Source organism: Hetaerina americana, unplaced genomic scaffold (assembly GCF_022747635.1).
Source record: "Hetaerina americana unplaced genomic scaffold, ioHetAmer1.1.p SCAF_8, whole genome shotgun sequence".
In the NCBI taxonomy this organism is placed as follows: domain Eukaryota; kingdom Metazoa; phylum Arthropoda; class Insecta; order Odonata; family Calopterygidae; genus Hetaerina; species Hetaerina americana.
Genome location: NW_027287427.1, coordinates 7,495,440 through 7,508,001, shown reverse-complemented (window position 1 = coordinate 7,508,001; position 12,562 = coordinate 7,495,440). Strand labels below are relative to the sequence as shown.

At 35.4% G+C, this 12,562-nt stretch overlaps 1 protein-coding gene across 2 annotated transcripts; it reads right to left on the bottom strand.

Annotated features, from left to right (window-relative positions):
• On the bottom strand, positions 1-12,325 carry LOC139697897 (E3 ubiquitin ligase Rnf121). 2 transcript variants are annotated; one of them, XM_071596761.1, is made up of 8 exons: positions 12,297-12,325; positions 12,076-12,116; positions 11,864-12,005; positions 11,537-11,691; positions 11,228-11,456; positions 11,004-11,137; positions 4,297-4,398; positions 1-1,439 (listed from the first exon to the last, which is right to left on the bottom strand). In XM_071596761.1, the coding sequence occupies exons 3-8, from the start codon at positions 11,993-11,995 to the stop codon at positions 1,319-1,321; spliced, it is 873 nt and encodes a 290-aa protein (XP_071452862.1). In that variant the 5' UTR covers positions 11,996-12,005; positions 12,076-12,116; positions 12,297-12,325; the 3' UTR covers positions 1-1,318. The 2 variants fall into 2 exon arrangements, with proteins under 2 accessions (XP_071452862.1, XP_071452861.1); XM_071596760.1 differs by having other exon boundaries at positions 12,204-12,322.
• Positions 12,326-12,562: the final 237 nt, after the last annotated feature.

Sequence of the window (12,562 nt, the reverse complement as noted above, 5' to 3'; positions counted from 1 at the left end):
TTTGATATCATGGATAGAAAAAGTTCACTTTATTCACTTTCAAAACCTCTTCAATTGTAGTTGGAATGTATCCACATGGATAAAGTAACAATAATACATGTTTAACACCTGACAATACCATCAAATGTAGGTTTAAATCTGATAAGCTTATGATAAGAAGACCAATTCTATCTCAGGACCTTCAGGACAAAATGGGGTGTAACACACTGAGGTAGACACTAATTTTCAGAACAGTTCCTGTCTGAAAACATGACTGTCTTAAATAAAAATTGCAAAACAAAAAAAATGACCGTCCACTTTCCAAATGGAGCACTCCATCAAAATTGCAAACTTATTCAGTATTTTGATTTTATCAACATAAGGTCTTAAAGAACACCTCTTCGATTAGATAAAAAAGGGTCTTTAATTACACAGGCACTACGAGAAAAAAGAATGTATATACACAGGTGAAACTCAGGTAAGTCATAAGATATGGCATATTACACAATTATGAACAAGGATAGCCATAATACTGAAAATTTTGTGGCAAGAAAGTATCTAATTACAAGATCAATTGCTATTCCTAAGGGGGAAAATTAATAATGAACTATGCATTTTATGGATCACATCACACAAAATTTCCTAGGGCTTTATTTTTAAAGCCCTGAAAAAAACTATCAGGCACTTGAAAGCAGTTATTTCTGTTGAAATAAGGAGAAAAAAATGGCAGCCCACAACATACGTAACAAGCATCAGAACATAACCATAATTTCAAAGAAAAACTTTCAATATAAAATATATCATGACATTAAAATCAATATAAATTATTAATACAAGTGCAATCTGGATGATTTTTTTCTGAAATATTTATTATTTAATCAAACACCATGGGATGAGTGGTTGCATCAATATAATGACAAGGAATTCCAAAATTGAAATGGATTTCTATTAGATACAAACTAATTTGTGCCAATCAATGGCAATCAAACCAAATCTAATCATCATCACAGATGAACATAACAATTAAAATACGTTTGAGCTCCCAATTGCTTAGTCTCCAAATAAAGATGTATGGGCTAGCTATCAAATGCACATAGCTCTCCACAGTGAATATAACAAACACGCTAATCACAAAGCTAATGTTTATCCCACTTCAACTTTCCTCGAGATATATTTTATCACAGATGGAAAGATGTAATCATGCATCTTGGCACTAAATTATTCCTTAGGTCTTCTATTCCATTATAACATCATAAGAGTGTGCAAAGACTACTCCTAAAACCTCATACTCCATTTTGGCAGGAAATACACAATTTTTATTACATTAGCATAGACTTAATCACTCAAGTCCCAAAGCCCAGTTAATTCCTTGAACTAAGAAAAGAATGAGTGGTTGCCAAGCAACAAGCCACCTAATCCAATCAAGCAACTGGCCGTAGAGCATATGAGGTTTTTCCCACCTAGATTATACTGAGTTGAGGATAATACAAGATAATTTTGGCAAAACATCTAACACTATAAACATACAACTGAATATAATACAATGGCGAGGTCACACAATGTTGTTATTAGATCATTAATAGCCAGAATATGCACTATAGCAATCCCAACTCCATTCACAGCAGTCTTAGTGCCATCTTGAAGGTTGATCAATATCATTGTAGCTGGAATAAGAGTCATGGGGAAAACTTGTAAGCACTTTTCAAATCAAATAAATTTTTAATTTCTGAGAGCATTATGATTTAATGTTTCATTAGTGTATTGATCAGTGGACGTGCCATGTAATGACCCTTAATGCAAATAAGGATCATTAAAGTTTACTTATTTTTTCATAGCCATAGCTCTGGATCACTTTCCATCATCACAGTGATCGGTAATGATTGCAAGACAAAACAAATGAAAATACAATGCCTCAATTCTTGGTTTTTCAAATTCATCTGAAATTTCAATAAATATTAAAATTTTACCTTTACCCAAAAGCAATCTCTGAGAATGAACTTGGGAAAATTAGGACACAGTCTTAAAAAGAGCTATGTTTGGTATGAAAATTTCTAGGACTAACGAAAGATTACACTCAAATAACGTCATTCAAGAGGTGGAACAACGGTTTGTGATACACTCTGCTGAGTTTTACAGCGATGGCCTTCAAAAGGTAAAGAAACACAGATAAATGTATAGCTCAGGAAGGTGACTATGTAGAGAAGTCTTAAGGATAACAAAATAAAAAGTATTGTTTCTACCTAGATTATTTCTTATAAATCATGAAAACTTTACAATACCCCCTTGTATATGTCATTTGGAAGTGAAATTCGAGTTTGAGAGCTGAGAAATGGCAACAGCTTAGCAATATAGTATAGTAAAAATGTTATCCAGTGTATTTATGACACAGCATTTGTTAACAACTATTTCCAAACATTCCACTTTTGGGCCTAGCAGGATTTGGCAAATTAAAAATGGTCTTCAAAGTCATACGTTACTCGAGTAGATGCAATAAATGCAAAGATGAAAAAATTAACATGGAAAATTCAATCAAATCAATATACAGTAAACTCTCAATTATCCAAGCTAATGGATGCATGACAAAGAACACATAATTAAAACTCACAGATAACCAAAATACATAGAAAATATGGTTGCGACATAAATGGATATTTAGACATGTATGAAAACTCTCCTTTTTGATTCCGTGTGATTAATTCAAATTATTTTGCAATGGATAGTACATTTCTTTCTGTTTTCAGCCATTTCGTTGGGGTGGAATTATAGATTCCCAAGAACACAGAACAATCATAAGAGTGAGCAGCAGAACATAATTTCCTCAAAGAGTGAAACCAATCACTTAACTGGGAAAAAACAAATGACTGGCAAAAAGGATCCCTAATGCAGATTTATATTTTTCATACGATATAGAGTGCAGTGATTCATTACAGATAGTTAATGATGCATTTGTTGTATAGTAAAATCACGTATTTGCTCACTTTAACGCAGAATATGGAATTCACGGGGCTAGTGAATGCTGGGAAATGGGAAAATATGGATAGTGCAGAAATTATTAAATTAACACATTAAATACTATTGACAAGAAATGATATTGTGAAATTAAATCTTTGAAAAATGCCCAAACATTTCAAACTCAAGCATTTAATTACCTTCAAGATATTAATTTTATGAAAATATCAAGGTGCTGGGAAAATGGAACAGCACAGATAATACACAAAATGGATAAACAAGATTTTACTGTAGTTGCATTTCTTTTGCAGCAAAATAATTGAAAATAAAAGTGCAACATGCAAATTAATAATAATTAGAATATACTGACCATGAAACCAACTATGTAAATATTTAAGAGAGAGAAAAACAAAAACTCTTAATTTTTTTATAACATCACATGTGCTTTTTAATAAATTGCAAAATTTTTACTTTGTGGATTTATTTTTTTCCACATCATGATAGAATTTCACAAAGTTAATGTTTTTAGAGTCAAATTCATTTGATGGAAATATTTCTTTATGCCGTCTTAGTTTCCCATTTAATTCTACGCGTAAATGTGGGAAAAAACAAAAATATTGATAAATGATCTAGGTTTTGCACATTTCATTAAAGCTAGAAGTTAAATCATTCTATCTATTAGGATATATTAATGGATCTAGTAGAGCAAAAGATGAAGTGAATGTTAAGATACAAAAATCATTTCACTTTTAACATTCATGCAAACCTTAATGAAACTTAGAGAAAAACTTAAGAAACTTTTGCAGAGCAGCCGCTTTCTTCTATTTTACTAACCCTCTGCCAAATTTTCATCTTTCACAGAAGTGAAAGCTAAGAGATCTTTCACAGGGAATACATGTAGCAAGTCACTTGACCAGTCAATTAAACAAATTGACCCATTACTGCTCTAAATGCATTATTCCTTTAAAATAGATCTACAAATGCAACAGCAAAACTCCGCAAAGGAAAATGATGCACCACAAGATTTTATCAAGGTATCAACATTCCACAACAATCATTTAAAGATCATAAGCATGTGTTGAATCTGGAAAATAATCATTACATATAGTTATTTTCGGTCGGATCTACTATCAAGCGTCTTTCAAGAATCTAAGTGAGTTCCATTCCATTTACATTGATGACATTGTGAGACAGTATACCAATCTCCCCTCCAAACCAATAGCGAATGCATTAAAATATTAATAGAAAAACCTTTCTCAATTTCAAGAAATTAGAATAGATACATTCAGAAAACAGAACCAAGAGTAGATATTACAGAAATAGAAATATATGTACGAGATATACACTTTCATGCCATGAAAAGGATACGGATTGCAGAACATCTTCTTCAAGTCAACCTTCTCTTTGCAATATGGACATGTCTGCTTCTTCCCAATTATACACCAACCACGGATACAGAATTCATGAAATCTGAAGCTAGTTAAGAAATATATTGTTTCACCTTTGACTACACAAATTGAGTTAAACAGCACAAATATCCTACTTAAGTTCAAGTAAATTCAAAAGAACATTTTATCATAGCAGTAAACAATTACCCAACCAAAAAAAAAGGGAATATAACTTACACAAATCTAAATGTTCATGGATATGTAAAATGGCTTAGCTGATACAATTTTCTTACATCCTTTACAACAAAAGTAAATAATGCACCTTGAAATCTAGTTTAGGGACATTCATGACAAAGCCACTTGTAACATAGTAAAACAGTTAATTCATGTATCAATGTTTTGAAGCTATAAAAGCACCCCTTTTATTTTTTATTTATGAGTCTTTGATGCAGGGGATTTTCCCATCCCAATTAAAGGAATCAGAAGTAGTACCCGTACACAAAAACTGTGGCTATGTTGATGATCTAAACAACTACAGACTGACAGCTATCCAAAACACTTTCGCTAAAATGTTTAGAAGGTCATGGGCATGCAAATAGTGTCTTATCTAGAAAAAAAATTTCTTACTTTCCAATTGTAAGCATGGATTTAGATCTGAAAGATCTACTTAGACTACTATATATCAGGCATAGTCAACTCAATAGATGCTAAACACATGACTCTTGGGCTGTTTTTTTGTTTTTCAAATGCTTTTTATCATGTAAACCACAATATACTTCTAATTTAACTCAATAGAATTGGAATTAGAAACATTCACCTAAACTGGATGAAGTCCTATATCCACAATCATACTTGAGATACAGTGCTGTCAGTGGATGGGTTAGAACATTCATCCGAAGTATGCCAAGTTTCCAAAGGTTTGCCACAATGTGCTTTTCACGCCATAAGAATGTGACAGTCTACTGGCGAAAATTAATGACCAATCTATTGGGCAAGCGGTGAAATATAAATTTTTAGTTATTTCTTTGTGTGCAAATATTTCTTGGGATACATATGTAAAAGCCCTTCAGCATATGCTCAGTCCCACTTGCTATTTATTTAGACACATTCATTAGACTGAAAGCAAAAATAATAATATGGGCATTAATATAAGTAAGAGTAAACAAATACATTTTTCAAATAAAAAGAATGCAGAAAAGGAAATTTAAACCCTCTTTGGAGGAAGAATCCCATGTAGCAGTCAATGCAAATATTTAGGCATATACTTAACTAGGGATCTTGGGTAGGGAGTCCAAGTAGATAATTTGACACGGAAGGCATTTAAAGTATTGCATTGGGTAATGAGAAATTTAAAAGTAAGTAGCGTAGCCACAAAAGAAAAAGCATATAAGGTACAGGTTATCCCTATCCTAGAGTATTCCTCCATAGTTTGGGAACCATATGAGGTAGGACATATTAAAGAGATAGAAAAAGTTTAAAGAAAGGCAGCAGGATATGTCCTCGGAAGGTACAAAAGAACATATAGTGTCACAGAAATTTTAGATACACTGAAATGGGAGAGTTTGAAAAATGGAAGAACAAGAAGTAGGTTAGGTGTGACGGACAGAATGGTTAAAAAGGACGAAGCGTGGGAAGATTTATGGAAAGAGATAGAAAAGCCTAACTTTAAGGGAAAAAATGACCATAGTTTCAAAATAAAAATAAGGATGCAAAAAACAAATGAGAAAAAATACTCTTTTTTAAATAGACCTATTATTGATTGGAACCAGCTGCCTGGAGGTTTGTTTGAGCCCTTTCCATGCAATTTTAGAAGTTTTAAGAATGAATGTAAAGCAGCCACTGGGTAATAAACTTCATTGTAGTTATTAAAATATTGTTTGTATGTGATGTGGAAGTTTGTTTGCATGTGATGTGGAAGTGTCATTGTATGTAAGAATATTTTGTCTCTTATTTGTTTTTCTAGTGCGTGTTTGTATGATTTTTTTGTTGTAAGAGTTATCTTTGACCAAACTTTGACTGTCGCCACCAGGAAAATCGCCTAATTGCAACGTAATTCTAAAAATAAAATAAAATAAACAAAAAAAGTCCTGCTTAATTTATAGTTAGGGGAAATGTATTCAAATATATGAAATAGAGTATAATATTTTCAGGCTTGGCTGTCATTTCTTTAAGCATTCTTAAAATACAAAAGAAAGTCATCAGAATAATCTAAGAACTTGAGCTCCACGGCCTCATAAATTAATTGTATGGACTTACTTACAACTTTTTGTCGTAAGTCCTTCTTCCCTTCAGTAGCCAAAAATTCTTTTTTACATTGCAGCCAAAATACACATATCAGATGCACACTCTCGTCTTTCCTTGTTTTTGTTGACATTAATCAATTTGAGCAATATTCTCCCAGTAGCAAGGACCCTTTATGAATGCGTGGGCGATTGTTTTCCTAAGTACTTGTGAGTGTGTCCACTCTGTGTTATTCTCTGGCACGAAAATTATTCCTGTAAATAGTCACGCATAGTGTATATCTGTTCATAAAACTAGGTATCCTTAACAGATTCCATTTAACCCTGTCAATGATCCCAATGGGGTTCGTAGTTGGTCACTAGTGAGGAAGTAAAATTCCCGCAAACTACTGCAGAAGGGTGTTCTGGTTGAGAGGTTGTGGTTGGTCACTGCTGTGGAATTTATTTTCCCAAAAACCATCACAACAAAAAAATTTTGTTTTCATTGCGGGACGAGTGGTGCAAACTTATTATGGCTTAGAAATTTTAATTTTATTTTATTAATTCATCAGAATAATCAATGGGAAACTCCTTAATGTACCATTGAGACCTATATTCAAGGAATTAAATTTGAAACCACTCCAGTGCATTTATATCATGTTTTTCATTCTGTATATAAAAAAGTCATAAACGCAGTACTCAAGCCGAAGGTCTCGTAAATAAAGAACAGGGGAAATACATTTTGTCCTTCATTTAATGAACCCAAAGGTCAGTTGGGTAGGCAATGGTAGAATTCACCCAGTACTAAGCCCGACGGCATGTGAAATGTACACATCAGGGTAGGGGGGCCAGTTCCTTTCCCTGTTCCAGTTATGGTTTCCCAGGAAGATCTGCTACCTGAAAAATCACATTGCTTGGGTATAGCTGAGGGTGTCTTGGGTATAGCTTGCCCGGGAATTGAACCTGGACCCTGCAGTGAGTAGTCCAATGCTCTACCCCTGGACTAGAGCCTAAGGCTGGAAACAAGGAAGCAATTCGTCCAGACTTTCGTGTGGAGCATGGAGCTCTATGGTTCTGAGACTTGGAACATTGGAATAGTGGACCAGCAAAGAATAGAAGCCTTTGAAACATGGTACTGGAGGAAAATGCTGAAGATTAAATGGACAGACAAAGTAAGGAATGAGGAAGTATACAGAAGAGCAGTAGAAGATAGGACCACATGGAGAACTCTACGGCAAAGAAGTAATAGATGGATTGGACACACACTGAGGCACAATGGATTGATTAGGAATATAATAGAAGGGAAGACGACGAAGACTAAGAGACATGTACATAGGACAAAATTAAGAAGGACGTAAAACAGAGAAGGTATCAGGGATTGAGGGAATTGACACTGAATAGAGTAGAATAGAGGGCTGCAGTAAACCAATCCTAGGATTGATAATAATGATACAAAAAACAATATTAGCAACTATTCCCTCAACTCATGACTATCATCATTGCACCACAGGAAGGCACAATATCCATTAGGGCAATATTAGAACTAAAGCATTAAAATGCCCAAGGAAATGGGCAGATTACATTACAAATTACCCAAAAGTATAGAGGATACCAAGGGAAATGCGGCATTCAAACATAAATTAAAAAGATATCTACAATGTAATACGAGGGTCATCCGGAAAGTAGTACCCGTTCGTGAAATAAAGACACAAAAGTAAATATTAACAAACATAAAAAATTTTATTTGAAAGAGGATACTTTAAACTACTTCTCAACATAATCTCCAAGCAAATTAAGGCATTTGTCATAACGTGTGACAAGTTTCTGTATTCCTGCTGCATAGTCCTTCGTCGCCAGCTCATTGAGATACGCGAGGGACCCATCTTGCACAAATTTTTGCATAATGCAGATGGTGTTTAACAATTTCATGAACAATTGTTCGAGAAACATTGGGAAAATGCTCACAGATGTCATCAATTGTGACGCGCCGATCGTTCCTCACGAATTCGTCAACTGAGCTCACCAGTTGGTCTGTAATGACAGACGGTCTCCCCGAACGCTCATCGTCGTGTGTGTTCCCCCTCCCCATGTTGAAGTTGCGACACCACCGCCGAACAGACGACTCGTCCATTACATTGTCTCCATACACCTCCTTTAATTGGCGATGAATATCACATGGGCGAACGTTTCTTGCATTGAGGAATTTAATCACTGCCCTCACTTCACAACTGGCGGCGTTCTCAATTTTTTTAAACATTGTAAACAATCACAGAAACAACACAGGCAATGCTAGCGTCACGCAACTTGGCTCAGAGAAGGCAGACAAGCCACTGAAGCTATCTGACCTCGTCCAGCGGCTACTCGCGTCGTCAGCACTTCATGCGGCACGAACGGGTACTACTTTCCGGATGACCCTCGTATATTCTACTCAGTGGATGAAAAAATATCATACCTGACCTCAGAGTCCATACTTTTAGTTTATATTAATGCTCCGTAATTTTTAATAGATATTTGTGTGTGTGTTACCTTTAATGTTTCTGGGTTTTGCTATGTGTAATGTACTTGTTAGTACCATATTTTGTATCTCCATTGGGCCTGTATGCATTTTACTCCTTTTCTATGTGCCTTATATCATGTACATGACACCATCCACCTGGTATTTTCGTAATTAGATCTTTGGGCAAAAATTAGTAACTTTAACGGGTGATAAGAAAGGAAGATTCTTTGCATAAATATGTACACATATGAGAAACAGAGACACAATGACAACACTCTCAAGACTTGAACACTATGGCATATTAATTTGCCCATCATGCAGCAAACACTAATCATCGTGCACAGAAAAAAACTAAAAAAGGAGCGTGTATAGGGCAGTGATAAAGGCGATACTTGGGACAAATTGAAAATGAAAACAAAGAAGTGACTTGGATTAAGTGATATAAATGAATGAATAATGCTCCTTAAAAAATCTTGTGTGAAGAACTTTCAATGCTTCCAAAGCCTCATCATTGACAAAAAATATGCACAGAAATAAAAATGGCAAGTTTTTTGGATTATCTGAAGTTGCAGGAAAGTTTTTAAAGCATTCTAACTGCAGAAGTCAAATTATGCCATCAACTCTGGATAAAGGAACCATCAACTGAGTACACAGCACCCAGGCTCAGCTCATTGGTTGGCTAGATATCCATGGTTTCTCTTTACCAGTGAGTTACCATTAAAAAAATCATCAACATTTCCAGATGTGTGCAGTTGACACAAAAGCTACTCTTAACAGCAATATCCTGAGACGTTTACAGCCAGACTCAAGAAGTAACCATGGATATGCCTATCTGTCAATTATTTAATTTCAAGATGGGAATAATTTTTCATTTTGCGGAAGAGTAGTAATAGTTTAAGGGAAGGCGACAGACAGCTGAAGTCATTTGCGCCACTAGGGATGGATTGGAAAGGGTGCATAGAAACCCAGCACCGTCATTATCCCACTATTATCAAAAGGCGCCAAGGGATCCACAGCTTAATATCCTATCTGACAGACAGCATACTCACTCAAAGTACTCTCCACAAAGCACTTCAAGTAGGGATCGAGATATCACCAAAAAATATCTTCCACACCTGGGCCCTCACGGTGGGAAGCAAGTACATTAGCTACCACAAAATCCTGATTTCTCCAGGAGATTTTTTAGAGCTATTATATCACAGCAATACTTGAGCAAACATTGCACGTGAGTAATTTGAAAGGTGGTGTCAAAGTTAGAGAAAGAGTAGTGTTGTATTAAAATAGAGCTAGCAAGCAGGGATGATACTTTAAAATAATCACAATGACAGTAGTTAAGATACTATGGCAAAAAACCTTACGATTGTTTCGATAGGTGATTTCAGGGCTCAAATCATACTATACTCTTATGGTGTGCGGACTTCACAGGTTAAAGGGATGGGATGGAATCCCCTCCCCCCCCCCGATTTCGGTAGAATTTCCCAGGAAAATAGAGTACTCAAAACATTACCCACCATGGATATAGCTGGGGCATTCAGAGGAATAACCCAAAGTTAAAAATGGAGACCATACTGCCAGAAAAGCACTGGATAAAATCAGAAGCTGGCAGAGATCCTAAGATGCAAGATGTAAATGGCAACACATGCAGTCTTAAAAATCAAAATGCATTGGAATGATAATAATTAAGGTAACCACAGGGAATGATAACATTCTACTGAGAACAAGACCAATGTAAATTCACAACTGATGGGTGACTTCCAGAACTCAATTCTATAATACCCCAGGTCTATCCCAATTTGCCCCTACATCTTCCCCTTATGCACCCCTTCTTTTACAAGGAAGGTGGAAGAAAATTTCAAAATCCCAGGTCCCTGTCTTAGCAGAATATGCAAAAGGGTACGTGATATTAATATTATCAAACAACTTTATGCATATAAAAGCTGGTTACATTACAACCCAAATTTTAAAGGATACTCATGATTGCAGGAGAGTTTGTAGGTATTCTCCAATACTCCTTCTTCATCTTCACTAACTAATAATCTATTTCCACAGACAGCACAAACGCCATTCTCAAGATGCCTAGTGGGCATCCCTTGAGCAGTGTAATACTGTTTCAGGAGAATGATATAGAATGTCACGATTCATTGACATGAGAGATACTACAAAATACATAAAACATCCATAAGTAACAAACTTACGCCCACGTGAGTTGCCATCTTATCAGCACATATTTCGGCCAGATCCCTCCCCAAGACTCCATAATAAAGTCCATAAAAAAGTAGCAAGAAACCAACATCCATCCAGGGTTGTGATTTTGAATCAAAGAGAAGATTAATTCCGAAGAACGTAGCCATCATCAAAATGTATCCTAGAAGCCCCAGTGCGTAACTGAGCTTATAAACTAGGTAAAACCACTTGTAAACAAGCCTGCGATAAAACAAAACCATATTAGCACTTATGTAAGATGACACCGGTACATCTCACATCAACTTTCCACTAGAAACAACCTCGGTGTAGTCCCCTGTACAGGTTTTTGGAGGGCTTTCCGAGCCACAAGAGATGTTATACAGGAAAAGGTAAGCCACGTAAATATAAACCGCCACCATTGATTCCGTAAACACAGCACAAGTGGTATAACCCACATACCAATTAGGGTAGCGGTCTGAAATAAAATTAAGTCTTTAATTAATATCTTCATTGTGAATCAAACACACTGTGTACCCATATCCGTCCTCTGCAACACGACCAAATATTTTCTAAGAGCCTTTTTATGTGAATCCAGGGAGCATGAACCAGCACGAATAGAATAACCAAAGCTTCTATACAATACTAACCTGGTAAGACTTGTAGTGCCTCTTCTTCCATTCTACTAAGACAACTTGGGCAACAACAAGAGTGACTAGAAGAATTAGTATCATTTCTGCGTGCATTGACTCATGCCCCTTATGTTGCTCGTGAATTTTCATGTGTTCCAACCTTTAATGAAGAAGTAATGTTAACATACTGCAATAGCCAAATCCCGAAAAATCATTACAATTTTATCTACCTCCATCTCTGCTCTGGGGTGAGGTCATCTGGATTTACAGTCTGTAATAAAATGATTGAGCAGCTGTTGTAAACGAAACCTTGCCATAGATAACATAATATTCAAGTAACAATTGAGTAATTTCATACAAATATTTCGCTTTCCATTGCAATATTTTAAGAGGCACTTAGTCAGCAGTTAAAGGTAATGTTTAGAATAATACAGTTTAACCATTTTTCAACCTTATTCAACAACACGTTCACGGGTTCCATATTTCACCGGTATGACGTAAGGATATGAAAAATTCTGCAATTCACATAAAATGAAATACGAAATGCGAGAATATATAGCGGTTAAATTAAATATCTCATCGAGGTATGATTTTTGGATCTAAATCAATTTTGGTATTTCAATTTTATTGATACTTAATTTCAGTATTTTTTTAAATTTGTAAGATAGTCTTTGTTATTTCAAGCGAAATCATGCTTTGCGATACCCACCAATGCTG